General features: G+C 37.5%; 2 protein-coding genes across 2 annotated transcripts; one reads left to right on the forward strand and one right to left on the reverse strand.

The window, feature by feature from the left end:
- Positions 1-1,443: 1,443 nt before the first annotated feature.
- Positions 1,444-3,886, forward strand: LOC103702209 (thioredoxin-like 1-2, chloroplastic). Its single transcript, XM_008784543.5, has 4 exons — positions 1,444-1,835; positions 2,358-2,534; positions 2,713-2,877; positions 3,322-3,886. The coding sequence occupies exons 1-4, from the start codon at positions 1,602-1,604 to the stop codon at positions 3,583-3,585; spliced, it is 840 nt and encodes a 279-aa protein (XP_008782765.2). The 5' UTR covers positions 1,444-1,601; the 3' UTR covers positions 3,586-3,886.
- A 3,399-nt stretch (positions 3,887-7,285) lies between these two features.
- LOC103702210 (transcription factor Pur-alpha 1-like) lies at positions 7,286-14,090 on the reverse strand. The gene is made up of 5 exons (XM_008784544.5): positions 13,483-14,090; positions 13,332-13,379; positions 8,408-8,551; positions 8,067-8,309; positions 7,286-7,968 (listed from the first exon to the last, which is right to left on the reverse strand). The coding sequence occupies exons 1-5, from the start codon at positions 13,735-13,737 to the stop codon at positions 7,816-7,818; spliced, it is 843 nt and encodes a 280-aa protein (XP_008782766.3). The 5' UTR covers positions 13,738-14,090; the 3' UTR covers positions 7,286-7,815.
- Between the last annotated feature and the right edge of the window lie 4,625 nt (positions 14,091-18,715).

The raw sequence follows: 18,715 nt of genomic DNA on the forward strand, positions 1-18,715 counted from the left end.
AGGAGTCCCGGGACGGCTACAATAATCTTGACAAGACTCATGTAAAATCACAATCTCCATATCCTTAAATAAATCAACAAGATTTTAACTCCATCAACATAAACAAAAAGGAGCAAAGAGATGATCACAATCATCCACTTACTGTAACCAACCGGGAACCAAACCAGAAATCTTTCTCAGAAGGGCCAACATAATATTAACAAATCAAAAAATAATTACGATATGTGTCTTATTAATCAATTCTAATCATTAACAACTAAAACTTTTCTAAGGGTTTATTTTTGTGTACACATGTATGATTTAAAAACCATTTTAGATTTATTTTATATATTTTTATTTTCTGTCCATGTATGAATTACCAAACTCACTGATAAGGCACGTAGAAAAAGAAACCAAGCATTCTATAAAAGATCTCAAATAAACTATACACATGATTTTTCCCAAGAAAATCCTCAAAAATTTATTTATTTATCTAAGAAATAGGTGTACACATAAAAAAAAAAAAAAATGAAAAAAAGAAGCAAAAGGTTAACTAACAAGAAGATTCTCCTCCAATAGAAGTGCTATATTTTTCCCCTAAACATAAAAAAAAAAAAAGTTAGCCTCTGCACAAACAAAGAAGGAAAGAGTGAAAAAATATAGCACATAACCAAAGTGATTTAGAGAAACTGGCATGCTCATGCAACTTATGTAGGAAGGTCTTTGTATGCTTTGAGATAAAACTCTACTAATATCATAGCGATATCTATAATTAAACAAATAAAGAAAATAAAACATCAACTCCTCCAACCTCTTTGGCGCTAAGTAGAAATTCTTTTTTTGTTTTTTTTTCTTTTCCATGCATACTTCCATCTATAAGAAATAATCGCTGAAGTTATTGCTATGAAAGGGCTAATTTTTTCAATTAATCTACGAAAATCTTAAAAGCTTTCCTATTTTGATAGGTTTAATATCTTGCTAAACCTACAATAGCCCAAGGCAAGTGTTTATTTTGAAATGAAATTTTGAATAAGATTTATGTATGGGAGGAGAGAAAAAAAAAAAGGCCAGATTCATAAGAGGCCCTTTCTTCCGCCATTGATCCTAATTTATACTAATTACCCAAAAGAAGTAGAGCTAACCAAAACATAGAAATTAATTATACTAATTATATTTTTATTCATCTGTCCTTCATAGCGTGGGTGTCAATCTGGGTGTGATTTCGTAGTCTCTAATTGCTTACGTGGCAGTTCAGTTGCTTTTATCCACAGCATTTATCCACTTTTCAGCGGCGGGCAAACGCGCGAAGGCGCGGACCCAAACGTGTCATCGAATCCAATTATCCAAGCTTCATTTCTATCCACCGTTCAATAAGAAACCGCGTCCCGTCGACGGCCATGATTCAATATAAGACAGAGGCAAACGGAACGGAAAGGATAAAACGGTCTTATCCTCTTGTTGGAACAGGTGTTCTTCCCTTCGCCTTTATTCCCTTGCCCCTTTCCGCCCTCTCGGTTTTCTTCTCGAAAACGCTATCATCAACCATTTTTTTTTCCATCAATCTCTCTCTGGTTCTCGATTTATTTGATCTAATTGGAAGAAAGCTTCGATCTTTGGAATCCATGGCGGAGGTTTTGGGCATGAGTGCTGTGTTCTCGCCGTGCGGGCAGCGTTCCGTGGCCCTTTCTTGCCAGAAGAGGAGCCCTTCTTTTGCTGGGTTTCCTCTCTCATCCTTTCGGCCGATCGGGCCTCTGAGGTATTCTTCTCAGAATAACGGTTTTTACGGGGGGAGATTTGTTATTGGGACTCGGAGAGGGAAGCCCGTCAAGGGAAATGCTAGCTCTTCCCGTGTACAGGTATGTAGCGACTTCAAAATCCGATCTTTATTGTGTTGTTTTCCTGTCTATTATCTTTTCGATCCGTTACGCATATTGATTTTTTTTATATTTAAAAGTAAGACAAGATTGCGTTGTTTTCCCACCTTTGCCGTTCAATTTCTTTCTAAAAAAGTTGTATCTTTACGGGATTTTCTTGGTGATTTATAGAGAAAGAAGACATTTTGAACGTCTTTTGTTCATTCAATTTTTTATTTTTAGATTCATATGTGGTTTTTGATGGGTAGTCCCAATTTATTTCAAAAGAATTGTACGCATATGATTTTTAGGTGATTGATTAGAGAAGGAATTTTTTTGGGAAAAAAAAACTTTCAAGGCCTGGGTTTTTCTATTTGTTAGGTCGTTGACATGAATTTTCTTGGGTTGCCCCTTATTTATTCATGACCTTGACCAGCCAGAAAATTTGTGATTTCTATTTTTTTTTTCAGAGGTTTGCTGGTGATTTTCTTTAATTTTTTTCTTTCTTTCTTTTTCGAACTGCAGATGAGCCTCTGCCTTGGCAAATCTTTGAAATGGTGGGAGAAGGGTCTACAGCCCAACATGAAGGAAATTGAATCGGCCCAGGATCTTGTTGACTCCTTATTGGACGGAGGAGACAAGCTTGTTATCGTAGATTTCTTCTCCCCTGGCTGTGGAGGTTGCAAAGCCCTCCATCCAAAGGTATGTTTTTTAAAGAGAAAAAATGTTCCTTTTGAATCAAATGGATACGAATATCCTCATTCTTCTTCATTTTTAATTTCAAATTTCAAGTTTTTTATATTTTCCAAAAAAAATCATGGTTTATCAATCTTGAAGGTTGAGGTATCTTAGAATCTTCTGTCGTTTTATTTATCTGCAGATTTGCCAGTTTGCGGAGATGAACCCAGATGTTATCTTCCTCCAAGTAAACTATGAGAAGCACAAGTCCATGTGTTATAGCTTGCATGTCCACGTTCTCCCCTTTTTTAGGTTTTACCGGGGAGCACACGGTCGCCTTTGTAGCTTCAGCTGCACCAATGCAACTGTATGTTCCTACCCTTTCTTCATCTCTTTCTAAATTTTTGTTCCTCTCGTTCCTTGTGATGATTTGCAGGAGAGCCAAGCCTGTTCTGTGGATATCTTGCGTGTTTCTCTAAACATTGAACTAGAGCTTTAATAACTAGTCATTGATTTTATGTCAGGATTTTATGTCAGGACTCTATTGGTTTTACATAGTGCCACTTTGTTTGAATTATCAGTAGAGCTTCTGAATATTTAATTTTTCATGTCATTTTTTGTTTGTTTTAGTGGAAAAGCGTTTATGAATATAGGAAGAGGGTTTGATGTCTCATATGTTTTTGTTTTGTTATCTTAAAATGTTTCTGAATAAATCATGTGCTGTTTGTTAACTCTCTCTCTCTCTCTCTCTAGTTGTTTGCATGTGTTTTGGTAATTGGTTTTGAAATATTCTCTTCTCCCTGTAATGCAGATTAAGAAATTTAAAGATGCATTGGCCAAACACACCACAGAAAGATGCAGCCTTGGGCCAACAAAGGGGCTGGAGGAATCGGAGCTTGTGGCTCTGGCTGCAAACAAGGATCTCTCCTTCAATTACACAAGAAAACCAGTTCCTGCTCTCACACCAGATGAGGCTGCAGAGAAAGTTCCTGTTAGCCCAAAACTTTCAGTGTCTTCAGCCTCAAGAGTCACCCAAGATTCTGAGGACAAGGCCCTCGTCGCAGCTGGGAGATGAGATAATAGTTTATGAAATCTTTCTCCCCTTCTCCTTTCTGTTGTACAGCTCCCTTCATGTTTGCTGGCTATTTTTGTACACCCCAGATGTCAGCGAGGGACCTCATGGGAGGACCCTCTTCTGAGGATATGTTCTATAGATGCAGTAGTTCAAGCATGTTTTTTTTTGTTTGCTTGTTTCAAAGCCTGCTGAGTCGTTCTGTAATTGGAGATGAAGAGGGAAAGTCCGTTTCCTTTCTAGAGGAATCGAATACTCTTTGCCTATGTGTTTCTTTGATATTAAAATGTCTCTCCTTTATTCAGAACTCTCATATTCATTTTCTGTGAATATGGTTGTAGCTACGTGGGTGATAATGGTGTCTTTTTCATCATATCTGTTCCTTTTCTCTCTCTTGTATGTCTTCTTCACGAACCTCTCATGTGATGTAAAGGAAAAGCTCAGCCAAAGAAAAGGTATCTTATGGGAGAACTGAGGAATTATCTTTTAACATCTCACTTTTCTCCTTATGTAGTGATAATGGCTTTATGGGCTGCGATGCTGTATATCGGATGCAACATCTCAGATAAAACAAAGAAAGCTTGAGGTGGTAAGTAGGAGTTTTGAATGAATCTCAAATGGGTGGTCCTGCTGCTTCAGGCTGAATCTCAGGCAGTAGATGTGGGAAAGGAATGCTTGGTCAAGTAGGCAGGAATTTAACAGAGTTGCCACCAATCACAACTCACAAGGGATCTGTATTGGCTGGTTCCTGCTTAGCAAGAGTATTAGTTTCATGGAATGTGAGGCAGTGAGTTTAGTAGAACTAAATTAGTTTCATGGAATGTGAGGCAGTGAGTTTAGTAGAACTAACTGTTGGGAAAGCATGAAAGGGGTGTTTTGGATACCTACCCATATATGCTGTCCAAAAAATAATCAAAAACACACAAGCGCATGGTGGGGGAATTCCAAATGGTCTTTAACAACTGGTATAATATCATAATATAAAAATGAAACCCCTGGGGTGCTGAGAGATTCTATCCTCTTTCCAAATATCAAAATTTCATGATACTATAAATCTGTTTGTCGGCATGAAGTCTTTTGATCAGGCATTAGCATTTAGCACGTCTGAAGCCAATGATTGATGCAAGATGGACAGCTGTGCTTGTGTTGGGAGGTATTTAATAGATGATTACGCTTTCCTTCGAGTATGTAAACATGAAACATTTGAAAGCTTAGAAAGGATGCTGGGTGGAACGAAGTCAGCAGCCAGAATTCGCGTGGAATGACTCAAGCATGGGGAGTTGCTTATTTGACGGGCAACGGTTGGCCTCTTTAGAATAAGAGAAGACCGAGGGGACGACTTCCTCCTGTACCTACCCGAATATGAAAACCATAATGTATTTAGGCTCAGTTTTTGGTGGATGAGAAAGTACTTTCTGATCCTCTAAAAGTATTTTCCAATGAAATAGAAGTATTTGGTGAAAAATCAGAAAGCTATTTTAGCTTTATCAGAAAGCTAAAACAACTTCTTGGAAGAAATTCCAAAATGGAGCTTTTTGAAAAAGCAATTTTGGCATGCGTTGGAAAGCTGTTTTGATTTATAATTTTTTTTTATACTAAATACCTATGATAAAATATTTTAATTATAGAAAATGTCCTTTTATATTACAGAAATTTGTAGGAGCCCAAAAAAACAAAAAACTTAAAAATTAGTTTCTAAAAAATCATATTAATAAAATATTAATATATAATAATAATAATAATTATAATATTTTATATCTTTATTATTGTATTATAATATAAATATAATATAATATTTTATTATATCATAATATATTGATACATTATGTTATATAATATTAAATTATATTATATTTTATGCTATAGTGTACAATATTATATTAATATATTATAATAATAATATTATATTATATTACAATAATATTATACTATATTATATATTTATATATTATATTTTATTATGCTCTGTTGTATAATACTATACAATGTCATTTATGACTATTTTTGTCATACCAAAAGTACTTTTTTCAGTTTGTTTATCAAATACATACTAAAATTCCATAATACTTTTTCAGTTTGGCTTCAAAAAGCTCTACTTTGGAAAACTCTACTGCCAGTAACTTTACCAAACAGGATCTTAGTCTAAATCTTGTTATGCTAATTTTCAACAAGATATTACATCTCCAAATAGCTCATATTCTCTACCTCTCCAATCTTCTACATGTGCCATGAGTTCTCTGGTGGCCTCGTGTTTCTTCCCTTTAGTCGTGTTTTTCTTTTTTTCTCCTTTTGCTTCCTTTTCTCAAACCAGTACCTTAAATTTATTTTGAAAACAACCTATCTTTTTTACCTCTGGTTGTACCATTGGAAATCTGGTGAGGCTGCAACGCTTTCATAGACAAATCCAATCCTCATTGCTGTAGTTCAGAAAAAAATTGATCTGTAAAGCAAGCAAATTAATTTCTTGTGCTCATGATGGATTCAAGAATCGGGCTCCTCTATCTTTGATATGACCCCCAAGGATGAATAATATCCTGATGAATGTCCGGGAAAAGAACCTTGTTGGCGGCGAGGCGAGACGTGTGGGCTTGCGTTGCCCAAGGGACCACGCGTTCTCGCATAGGATTCGGATAGCATTGGATCTTGGACGCCAATCCACCTCATACCGTCGTCTCGCGCACCTGTCTTCGGTATTTTGTCGCTCAGCGTTAGAGTCCATCCTATCGTCGTACTGATGATTGGAAGCATGTTATATCCTCCATCCACGTAGCAAGCGAAGGTCGGAATCGTCCATGTCGGGCGTTTGTTTGCATCCGCATCTATCAACCATCTAGATTTGTATCCTCAGAGAAAATAATAGCATATGTCGGCTCGCAGGGTTTGATTTGGAACTCGCACACGAGGAGCATTTGGATTTGCTTGACTAGGAACTCGCACGGGTGGCACTATTTTGTCAAAGACATTAATTTGCAACCCAGTGCACAGGTACGCAAATGGATCCAACAGAATGGCACCTGCATGCAACCTATTCGACGTGGAAATGAAACTGATGATTTGATCTAGGATGATGGCACAAATATGGACGTTGAAATCCTTCCAGTGGCCCGACATTTAAGCAGAAAAAAAATGGAACCAATAGATCAGCAACCTGCATTTCAGTGCTATATGTATAGATATATCCCGAAAAAATTCCCTTATTAAGCTGCCTGCTTCCAACTACTATTCATTGCACTACTACTCGCACTGCTCGTATTAATGGATCCGAGACTTCAATCTGATCCAGAAAGAGCCGGGCCTTCTTGTACCTGCACCAGACTTAGTGGGTATCTCCCTCTATAAAGATCCATATCTTATTGAGCAGGATCCTGATCCAGATCTATATCCAGGGATCCGAATCCAGTGGATGAAGTAGAACCTGACGGTAAGGCACAACAGACCTGAACGAACTTTAGACATCAAAAACAGGCCCTCACATACCTAGATAAACTTAGATATCAGCAGCATGCAGTCACATATCTAGATATGAATTAACACATCTCCTGCGTCTCCAGTGTTAACAATCAAGGCGAGTAATACCAATTGAAGCATATTTGTTTCCAAACGCAATCTGCCCCTCATAATAACAAGGCTATCATTCACGGCCCACGAGCACACATGCACGCACAACAGAAATAAATAGATGGTTCTCATACCTGCCAGAATCTGGTACTAAAACCATATCATCTAGGTAATATGATTAACTCTTTAGAAAAGCATATCATCCGATTACTAAAATATATATTTGCAAAAGAAAAATAAAAAATTTCTTAACACTCGCCCAAGATGATCGTAGCCACGTCCATCATTAAGGTGGCTGATGATTGCGTACCTGCAGTACTTGCATAACGGAATCACTTGCACATCACATCGCATTGCCAGCATTCGAAAAAAGCAAGATGGCGCGTTTAACACAATAGCAACAAAAACTTAATTATTCTCAGTCATCAGCAATGCAGGCACAGCCTTTTTTATGCCACCAGGCGCACAAGCTACAGGATACTAGTTTCCTTCTCCATTATTCGTTGTGAAAAGAAAGCTTGGCAAATAACTCCATCTCCACCTTGGAATAAGTAAACGATTATTGTCCACCAGACATGAATAACAATATAGAGCATGATCTACACGAAGCCTTTATCAAGATCAAACAGCTTAATTGTAGAACTGAAGGGGATTGAGAATACTCCTCCAAAAGGATCATCTCTGTGCCGGCTCCACCATCCGCACATTGGGACCAGTCATTCCTTCAATTCTGTCCTTGGTTATCTCCACAAAATGACCGATTATTTCATGGAACTGCTTCAGACCAGATAAGGGAAGGATGATCGATGAGCGATCTGCACCGGCAACCTGCACGTCGATACAGTAAGTCAGCCATGATGTTGTCACTGGTAAAAACAATGAAATTGGTAATAGTTGTTCGGCAAGCACTCCATACTCCATTGTACCTCAGATATCCTCAAGAAATGACCCCTGTTATTGCTCCCTAAATCAAAGAAGAACCTCTTTTGATCTGCCCTAATTACTTTAGACATCCCCATGCCTCCGATGCCATCCTGAGGAGGCAAGTCAGCCAATCGGTCAACATGCAAATCTGATGCAGATGCTGATTGGGCACTATGGCCTGATATAAATCCAGCCCCAACATCATCCGAAAGTCCTGTAAGTCGCTCTGAAGGTTCCATATGTTGCTGTTTTGGTATTATAAGAAAGCATTGGCAAACGTTGCAAGCTCAGAAAAACATCATGCAGTGAACCTTGGTCGAAAACCAGTAATACAGCCACGTACCTGATTCGGTACAATGAAAAGTCGGGAAGCTTCTTCATTAACCTCTAGCAAAATGTTCCTAAATGCTGCCCATCCTTCTTCGCCAGAGCTTCCTGCCGGAACAATGATTGTACTACGATTTCTGTTGACCGATGCTTCTGAAATCTAGACAAGAAGTAAAATATTAGTTTTATTTGATAGGTTGTGGAAGCTCTGTAAAATCAAGAGTCTGTGATGTTACTTCGGCTGGCATACCCAGGCACAGAAGAATCCTACAGCATGTCCATAAAAATGAAAGATGATGCTAACTACAACCCTTTGACCTTGAAATCATAAACAGCATTTCCATCTCACATCTAGGACATATTTATATTGGATGAGGTTTCTCATTTCCCTAGGGTCCAGGGACTTGAAAAAAGTCATAAAAATCCTACAATCAGGGTTTTTTTATTAACACTGTTTCTCTGTAGAGAGGGCAAAACTCCATGAGCACATCTAAGTTTATTGCTGGATACAGTAAGGTAACTTCATACTGTCCCAGAAAATGCAATAACATAATTTTTAAGCGTCCCCCCTAAAATTATCTTGGTAGCAGAAGATGCATGAAACCACGGTACATTACGCGTGTAGCAAGGTCTTAAGCACAGTTTCAATTTCAGTCCTCTATGTAGAGTTTTGGTTTCGGCAGAGCTCCTCTCCTAGTTTCAGAGTTTTCACCAAAAATTAAGAAAAAAAATCAAAAATAGAATAATAAGAAAAAAAATCAAGTTGTTACACTTCATTTCAATGTATTTTGAGTCATTTAGGATCATAGTTTAGATATTTCAAGTCGAACTGTTCTAAAGTTTAATGAGTTAAAAATATTTACTTTTGGCTAATTTTTACAATCAATTCTATACCTTATCAAATTTTTATAATTTCTTATTTTCCTATTTTATTTATGATTTCAAATGTTTGCTCTAATTTTTGTATTCAACTAAACTTCTCTCTAAGCATATTTTATTTTATTTTAATAACTAATCGAAGCAAGAGAAAATCATTTAAGCATATTTTATTATCTGTTTAAGCAAGAAAAGATCCATCCAAAGAAAATCCCGTTTTATTACACTAGCTCATTTTAACATACATTTTATTCTAAAGAAAGAGAAAAGAAAACTCAATTAAGTAAAGAACCATAGGAACATGCACTCTTTCTAATTAATAAAGATATATATCAAGATTGCATCTGCCCGTTATAACAACAAAGCTTAGCCAAAAACAATATAATTTAGACCACTAGAACTTTGGATAAACGTGATATTGAACAATATTGGAAAATTTTACAAGATATTAGAGAATATTGAGCATATACACCTGTTAAACAAAAAAATGTCAATTTAGGTTAGTTTCCGCAAAAATTGCTAAAACACTTCCATAACCGGCCAAAACCAGAAATTCAATCAGTTTTGGACCAGTCTCGGTCAAAACAGATCAACTGTAGACGGAACTTCAAAAACTTGCCACAAACATAATGATTTGAAATGTTTGGATCTTTTGACAAAAATTGGTTAGAAACAAGAGAAAGAAAAAGCCTAGCAATGGCAACGTAGTGCTGGTTTTCTTTTTTTTTTTTAACCTTTTAGCTCTTTTGTATTCATTAGCAATCAAGCACATGCAATGGATGTTTGAGAAAAACTGATATAATATTTAAAATTATAGCATATAAATTTTGAAAAAATGATACTAAGAAATGACATTATATTAAACGGATCATTATAAGAGAGAGAGAGAGAGTAACATAGAGACAGAGAGACTCTTAAATGAGAAATATAACCATATTGGGATCATACATTGTAGATTCAATATTTGTAGCAATCAAAAATTCAAACTTTAAATGCTAATTGATCTTGAGTGATTTAATTGGTTCATAATTTGAGAGAGATGAATTAATCAAGTAAGACTGCTGAACTTTGGGCATTGCATGAGCTTCAATCAGAATATAAAGGGGCTTGGAGAATTCCCGAAAAACCTAAATATGTAGTTCAAAGTCATAGGTGAGATATCTGAAGAACTATTAAACCTTGGTAGACTATAGGGCAATATTTAGCTAACCAAAATGAAAGTTAGCTTCCTTACATCGAGGCGATTTTGAAAAGCATATATTTTGACCCTCCCTTTTGCTTTTCTCTTTAGTGAAATTTTGGTGAGATTTGACAGATACAATGTTATCATTTTACTTTTATCTTATATGAAAGCAAATGGTTGGGGCGAGTGCAAAGAGAGAAAGACTGGGTGAATATCAAGACAGAGTGAGAAGCAGTATGTATCCACTTTGTCTTCCTAAGCAATCCCAGGAAGGATGAAGTTGAGTGCTTTAATATTGTTTAAAGAGATGGGGGAGACTCAACAATGCCTAAGAGTGGAAGAGAGTATGCAAATATTGCTAGATAAGAGTCAAGAAGTTTTCTCTACAGGCTTTTCATTTTTATAAAAGTATGTGCATTTCGGACTTAGGAGGATTTAGCAAAATATTGAAAATTTCAGAGTTAACTAATTCCCAGGATTGGTATTTCATGCATAAATAAATGCAACCTAAATCAAAGATAACCTAAAATTCTACCTCGTTGTTTATTGTTTATTCCAAAAATTACTATATAAAGAAATGCATTTGCATAACTTGTCACATAAATTCATCATGAGCTAAAAACCAATAATCTATTAATACAACCAAAGACAAAAGATGCAGATACATTATGCCACATTCATTTAAGGATATAGCTTTGACTAACTTTGTAAAATGACATGGTATCACATTTAACAAGGTCTAAACTCAGGATTTTTTCAAATCAATGAAAAACAAGCACAGCTAAAGCAGCTAGTTGGTTCTAGGAATTTGAATCACCCAATTTGGCTTAGCCTTCAGGAAAGATCAACACCCTGACCAGTAAGATCTCATGCAACCCAACATGACTCAACCAAAGAAATCACAGAACCTTACCTCCCAACCCATATCAAAATATTACTCGATACAAAGCATACAAGCATCCATAACCAAATTTTACATTGATAGACAAATATTGTAAACATTAATCCTTGTCCAAAAAAAAATACATAATTTATCAAAATCATAATACTTAAATTAAGCATGTTGGTGAGCCTTCATCCCCCCTACCAGCACAACAAGCATATGCTAAGCTAAGATGTAGAAGTATGATTCTTCATAGACATTCCCATTTGAATAAAGAGAAAATGAATGAAGAAACAAGCATGAACACATGTTGATATTAGTAACGGATTTTCACCATCCTGTCAAAAAATTGTCCAAGGTAGACAATACATACACATTTATGTATTCAAACCAAACAAGTTCAAGTTAAACCTGTCAAAATTTTTTTTTTTACTGTTTGTGCATGAATGCAGGACTGAAAACAATTTTAGGATGGGAATCTAAACCTTAACTAGCTAGTTTTTATTCCATCTAGAGGCAGAAAAAAATCATACATAAAACATTGGTACTTGGTCCATGTAAAACATCAACATGTAGCAACTTTCCAAGATGATTCAAGCTCATTTAAGTGGCAAAAAAACAAGTTACAAACACATATATCAAAAGATTTTACATCATCAGCCAGAAATTTATATAGACAATTATAAATTATACAATAAGTCTATATATTCCTTTCAAAATCAAACTATCTAGCTAGGGTGATTTAGAAGTTAGAAGACAAACCTCTTACTCAAATCATTTTAGTGAATCATTTTATATTAATTGTACACAAGACTGACCTTCAAGGTCAGTAATAAATTATTTTTTATTGAACATGAGGAGGGACATAATGAGAAGAATTCATCATCTTTTAGCATTCTTGAATATTTTCAATGCTTCTCTACTTCTTTATATTGGTCTAATTGTATACAAGATTGAACTTCAAGGTCAGTAATAAATTACCCTTTTACTGAACATATGGAAGACATTCTGAGTAGAATTCATCATCTTTTAGCAGATAATTTATTTATTGAATATTTTCACTGCTCTATTTCTTCATACAATATATTGTTTTTCTATTGACACTGAACATTTATTATTCTTTTAAGCAGTTTATGAAATATATAAACTTGCAATTTTATTTTCTCATTGTTTTGGTGATTATACACATTTTTTGTTACAATTGTTATGGAGCACCCAATATAGACAATACAATGCTCTGCACCCATCAGATTGCAAATTTTGAAAACAACATATGTAGCCATGTGGCCAACTCTTGGGGTAGAATGAATCCATGATAATGAAAAGAAAAAAAGTTATACAATAGAAAAAAGCTATAATGCAAATAGATATTTCCAACTGAACGTAAGCAAGATATTGGCAATTTCTCTACTATTACACAGGAAGGAATATCTGAAATCAACACTGACATGCATTTCTTCTCAGAATTCAACATGTAGAACATGATTTAAAAATATGGCCAATATATCTTCGCGCATGCCATCACAATGCTTTCAGATGGCCTCCATTACATAACCATGTGCTCGGCCAGCAAAGAGGTCATGAACACATATTTACAGTTTAAAATATAAAAGCATAACCCTCCTCCGATTCCATGACACAGCAAAGAAACTCCCAAAAATATCAAGCTGACTCCCACGTTCAGTTATGAGCCTGTCCTACATCTGAGCAGGCCCACTTAACTTTCTTTTTTCTTTTTCCTGAAAAGAAACCTTCTCCGCTTTTGGTAAATTCAAGATAACATCATTATCAGACAATTGAACATGAGACTACAGTCCATCGAATTCCCAGAAGATCATTTACCAAAGGTTCTTAGCTATATCCGATTCTGGTCGCAATGTCATGAAACTGAACGAAAACTATAACATGCCCCAAAAAAAGTAAAAGAGTGTATCCCAGCAATCATACCTAATCAAAAAAGGTAAAGTGAAATAAAGAAAGGCCGTAGCAAGGCTCTACCTTCAAGAAGCGGCCCCTCTTATTCTCCCCAATGTCGAAGTAAAACACCTAATAGCAACAAAGACAGCATCAATCAGCACAAAGTCCCAGACCCAAGGTATCTAAACTAGAAAAACCCAACAAACCTAAGCCAAGATTGGATTTTTCTGACCTTAGGGTCGAGCTTGAGCTCCTTGCTGAAGGCATCCTGCTCGTCGGTGTTGACGTAGTAATTGAAGAGGTCGATGAACCAGGCGATGCCGTTGACAGGGACGATGATGGTGGACCTCGTCGCCGACGTCTTCTCCGAGATCTTGAGGTACCTCCCACGGGGGTTTTCCTTCAGATCGAAGTAGAACAGCTTGTGCTCGAACTGCAGCGTCTTGCACACCAGCTCCACGTCGTTCCCACCCGAACCCCCTTCCATCGCCCCAACTTAAGAACGTCTCTGTGTCCCCAAATCTAGATGTTAGCAAGGGAAACCAAAAACCCTAGTTCCTGCACTTGCTCCAGCGAAAACCCTAACCCTGGCGGGAGGCAATCCTTCCGCTCCCGTGGACGAATCGATTGGGGAGAAATTGGAATCGCCGGCGCGGTAGCAGAAAAGGAGATGGGATTAGGGTTTGGTGTGGGGCTGGGTTTAGGGGTTTGACCGGAGGCCATGGTTTGGAGAGCGTCCCTTTTTAATCGAGCCGCCGCGGGTTGTTCACGCCCCTTGGGTCCGTAAGTTTACCGTTGAAACATTGCACCGGTAAAATCTGAGAGCAGTTCGCTGGGACTTTTTCATATTCGTGTTTAAGAGCTTTCACCAAACTTAAATCAGTTAGGTTCCATGCTGTGTATAGAAGTCATCCTCTTCTATTTTGAACCACAGAATATCGCTGCCTATTGGGCTACACTAAAGTTGTCCCTTATGTGCTGATGTATTGTCTCGAGTTTTGCTGGCAGCGTATCGGGAGCGGACATTGGATGCTTGCATGCCAGCCTCTGGTGCCCGACCGATTTCTTACATTCGGGACACACTAACCCTTAGAAATATTTTGGAGGACTACTAAAAGGTATCAGGTCAGAAGGCAAATCTCTTCAAGTCAACCATCTGCTTCAGTTCGAAAACTAAGTTACGGATGAAGTAAGCCATCAAAAAAATTCTTAATATGAGGGAGCAAGGGCCGTGGAGTTACCTAGGCGTCCCTATCACCAAGAGGAGATTGCAGACGACGGAGTGCCTTATGCATCCAGAAGTGGTTTGAGGGTTGGAGAGTTGTCTCGTTATCCATGATGAGAAGATTGACTCTAGTGAGATCGGTCCTCAATTCCATGCCAGTTTATCTCATATCCAACACGATTGTCCCGAAGACGGTGCTGTTGAGGATTGGGCGACTGCTTCGGAGCTTCTTGTGGGGCTCGTGTGGCGGCGGACATGGGGTGCACCTGCTGGCGTGAGATACCGGTTGCCAGCCAATACGGGGAGAAGGGTTGGGTGTCCGGTCTCCATTTACGAAGAGAGAGGCACTAATTGCTAAACATACGGTAAGACTGGTTCTTGAGCCTTAATGCTTTTGGAGTTAGGTAATGACAGCCCGTTACGGATCGATTACGGAAGGCGAGACAGTTCAAAGTAGCCAGAGATGCTCCGTCATATGGAGAGAGATCAATAGGTATGTTCCCACTACTTTGGCTAATACTAGATGGCTGATTGGAGATGGGTACAGCATGGATGTTGTGGAAGACCCTTGGGTGGATACTCTTCCGATAAGGCTCTAGCCGACCATAGTCAATGTTAAGGCCGTGGACGGTTTGCGGGTTTGCGATCTCTTCCGCCCTGACCGGGTAGGGTGGAACTCCAGCCGGATTGGCTACCTATTTGTAGAGCACTTTGCGGAGAGAGTACACTCACTGGCGGTTTCGGAGTGTCCTGGTCCGGATGCGAAAGTTTGGTGTACGTCCTACAGCCTCAAAGTTAGAGTGAGGGAAGGGACATCTACGACCTTCTTTAGAGTGAGTAGCATCTGACGCAGGATTGTGCCTCGATTTGGAGGTTTGGTCTTCATCCGAGGGTGGCTTTGTTTCTTTGGAAGGTGGCTTGAGGTTGGCTGTTGACGAGGTCTGTCTTGAGTAGGCGTGGACTGAGCATCTAACCGTACTGCCCTCAGTGCGAGGTGTAGAAAACTATGGACCACATTCGATTTTAGTGTGATCGAGCCATGAGGGTGTGGAGGCTTGTTGATATCCCGACGGATGCATTCGGTGCCAGTCCTACTCCTTCACCCAAGCACTTAGATGGTAGGCCCGATTTGTGGCCATCAAGGCAACATATATTGCGTACCATATTTGGCTTGCCAGGAATGCCTGGATGTTTGGAGAAAGCAGTCCTACACTAAGGTTCGTTATGGAGAGGGCTCGAGTGCAAGCTGCAGAGATCACCCATGCAAGTCCATCGGACAGGCCATTGACAGCTCATGACACTTAACAGTCTACCTTTACTCTTGTAGTGCCTCAGACGGTGTACAACACTTGGGAGCTCCCACTCGCAAATTTTCTCAAAATCAATTTCGACGTATGTGTTTTGGATGGCGGCAGGAGGGGTAGAGCGAGTTTTGTGATTAAAGACCCGGACTCTAGATTGGTAGCGGCCAGTGGGTGCCCAATTTTCGACACTTTTATTCTTGGGGCAGAGCTGAGGGCAGCTTGGGTTGGTTTATTTCATGCTCGGTGTGTACTGCTTGACAACGCAATCTTGCTCGAAGGTGACTTGGCTACTATGATGAGCTGGATCTAGGAGTACATTGGTGATATGGGTGGTCGCCATCTCCTGCTTTAGGACATTTGGGGCATGGTAAGCAGAGATATTGCCTCTAGGCTAAGCACGTCTATAAGGAGGCCAATGGAGCTACGGATTGAGTGGCTTTTTTGTAGTTAATCATTCTAAGAGAGTTCTTTGGACCGGTGAAAGGAAGCTGTCTAGAGTGCTCCGTGACTTGTTATATTTTAACTTTTTTGGATGTATTCATACCAGAATTATATGAGTCATCTATTGTAGTAAAAAAAAAATCTGAGAATTGTTGGGTGCTAAAGTGCACACAAAGAATGTTTTTATGGGGCCAATGGCCTAGTTCAGTGACACTCTATTGGGCCTTACTTAGCGCACACAAGGGATGCTTTTATGGGCCTACGGCCTAGTTCAGTGACACTATTGGGCCTTACTCTAGAAAGTTTGGTTGAATGTTTTCCTTGTTTGATAAATTAGATTTTCTTTCTAGAAGGATGTTTGAGAATATATATGTGAATTATTTGGCAGATATTTTGATAGATTGTTATTATACCACTGCATGTGAAATTTTGGGATAAGTATCAATATAGCATGCCAAGTACACATTTTGGATCAACAACGGAATGAACGAGGCCCAAGCAAAATGTTGGGCATCATTTAACTTTGCATGCTTGGATTGGGTAGGCATGGGCCTAGAGTTATAATTTGGCAACTTAACCACCAAGCTGTACCCTTATATGAGATTGGTTTTGTGGAATCTAAATTGCAATTTGGATCCATTTCATTGTGCTTCGATATAGTTTTACAACTATCTTCCATTTTAATGTCAGCACCACTTTTCTCATCTAGTTAAGATTTAGTGAGGCTTGCATACTATTGAGACAAGGCTAGTTGGATAATCACTTCCCACGTTTAAGAAGATAAGCAAACTTAGCCATCGCCTAGCATTTTTAGTTTAAATTGTTCATAATTGTCTTGCAAGAAAGAACCTAACTATGTGACACTGTCTTATAGAAGGTTGATCATTATGTTGCTTCCCGTAACCTAAAGTAACTCTTGCTAAATTGTTCATAATTATCTTGGAAGAAAGAACCTAACTATGTGACACTATCTTATAGAAAGTTGATCATTTGTGTTGCTTCTGATAACCTAAAGTAACTCTCGTTTAATTATATATGGTATGAGTTCTCTTTCCTCCTTACTCTATCATCTAGCTTTAGTGGGCCTAGTTGACCGTCATATAAAGAAAAGAAATTTGTTTAACCTAGTTTTGTATCCATTTTCTGCTAAATAGGATCTATTTAACTTGTAATTCATTATATACTTTTTATGAATATGAGCTAAATATTATAAATAAGTTGACTCTCGTTATTCAATCATTCGATAACCAGAGTCAATCTTTAATAAATAATCCAACAAAATGGCTTAATATCGCAATTGAGCACAATTAAAATGTTGTATTATATACAACTTATTCAATCGCTTATTATCTTAAATGGCATGTCAACATCTCATTGGAAACTAATCTATATTTCTACAATAATCCATGTTTTCTAATATAAACTATATGTAATTTTCTTTCCTAAAATTATTAACTTCAAGTATATCATATATGCTTCACTAAAATAAATTTTTAACCATCCACATGAAAACAAAAAAAAAAAGGAGTGCACTACACTTGTTGTTGATTGTAATGGAGGGCTTAGGATATTTGGTGGAACAAATTCAAAACAATAATTGATGAAGAGAGTAGCTATTTAATTGACAATTAAAAAAAGGCATGTTATTGGAATAAATAAGCGAAATCTTGCCATCAAATATCTTTAGGGCATTCTTTAATATTTATCATAAATATGCTGAATATAGTATTTCTTATACCTTTTCAAGCATAATTTTTTTTGGTGAAATATATCGCATTCTCCTCTCCTTTAGGAGGTATCAAGTTAAAATATTAAGCGATACATCTCCAAATATTCACATCTGAAAAATTATTATATATCGAGAATTTTATTAACGTTCACATAGATGCAATATATATATATATATATATATATATATATATATATATATATATATATATATATATATATATATATATATATATATATATATATATATTTATGACAACGAGTATGATGCCCGGCTTTTGCAATGAAATTTGTTATTGAGATGTTGTATCATGGAATGCAATGGTTGCGGGATATGTCAAGGTTGAGATATGCAATTATTGTTATGATAGAAAGTTAGCATTGAACCGGATAAGGTTGCCTTGTTGATGTTGCTTTCAGCTTGGGCTCACTTGGTGCATTGGATTCGGGGGCAATGGCTAGATAGTGATGTATACAAGCATGGGTTATATAAGACTGTTCCATTAATTAATGCATTAGTAGATATGTATGTGAAATCTGGTAGCACAGAAGAAGCACTGGAGGTCTTTGAGAGTATGAAGCATAGGAGCGTCTGTGACTTGGACCAGTGTGATTGCTGGGTTTTGCTTTGCATGGGACTGGAAATGAAGCACTCTACAAATAGAGAGAGAATGAGTAATATGAGGGTGCGTTTGGTTAGCAACTAAAATTCGAATGGATTGGAATGAAAATTAGAATAATCATATTCTCTGATACATTTGGTTTGT

The sequence above is a fragment of the Phoenix dactylifera genome, chromosome 8, assembly GCF_051530095.1.
Source record: "Phoenix dactylifera cultivar Ajwa chromosome 8, Ajwa_hap1_PhDact_Kaust_v1.1, whole genome shotgun sequence".
Taxonomy (NCBI): Eukaryota; Viridiplantae; Streptophyta; class Magnoliopsida; order Arecales; family Arecaceae; genus Phoenix; species Phoenix dactylifera.

Bases quoted from the DNA above. Each gene is read 5' to 3' on its own strand.
- LOC103702209 (XM_008784543.5), top strand. From the start codon at position 1,602: ATGGCGGAGGTTTTGGGCATGAGTGCTGTGTTCTCGCCGTGCGGGCAG. The intron at 2,535-2,712 runs GTATGTTTTTTA...ATTTATCTGCAG, and splicing joins GCAAAGCCCTCCATCCAAAG to ATTTGCCAGTTTGCGGAGAT. The intron at 2,878-3,321 runs GTATGTTCCTAC...CCTGTAATGCAG, and splicing joins TCAGCTGCACCAATGCAACT to ATTAAGAAATTTAAAGATGC.
- LOC103702210 (XM_008784544.5), bottom strand. From the start codon at position 13,737: ATGGAAGGGGGTTCGGGTGGGAACGACGTGGAGCTGGTGTGCAAGACG. The intron at 13,380-13,482 runs GTCAGAAAAATC...TGTTGCTATTAG, and splicing joins AGCTCAAGCTCGACCCTAAG to GTGTTTTACTTCGACATTGG. The intron at 8,552-13,331 runs GTAGAGCCTTGC...CTTCTTGTCTAG, and splicing joins AGAGGGGCCGCTTCTTGAAG to ATTTCAGAAGCATCGGTCAA.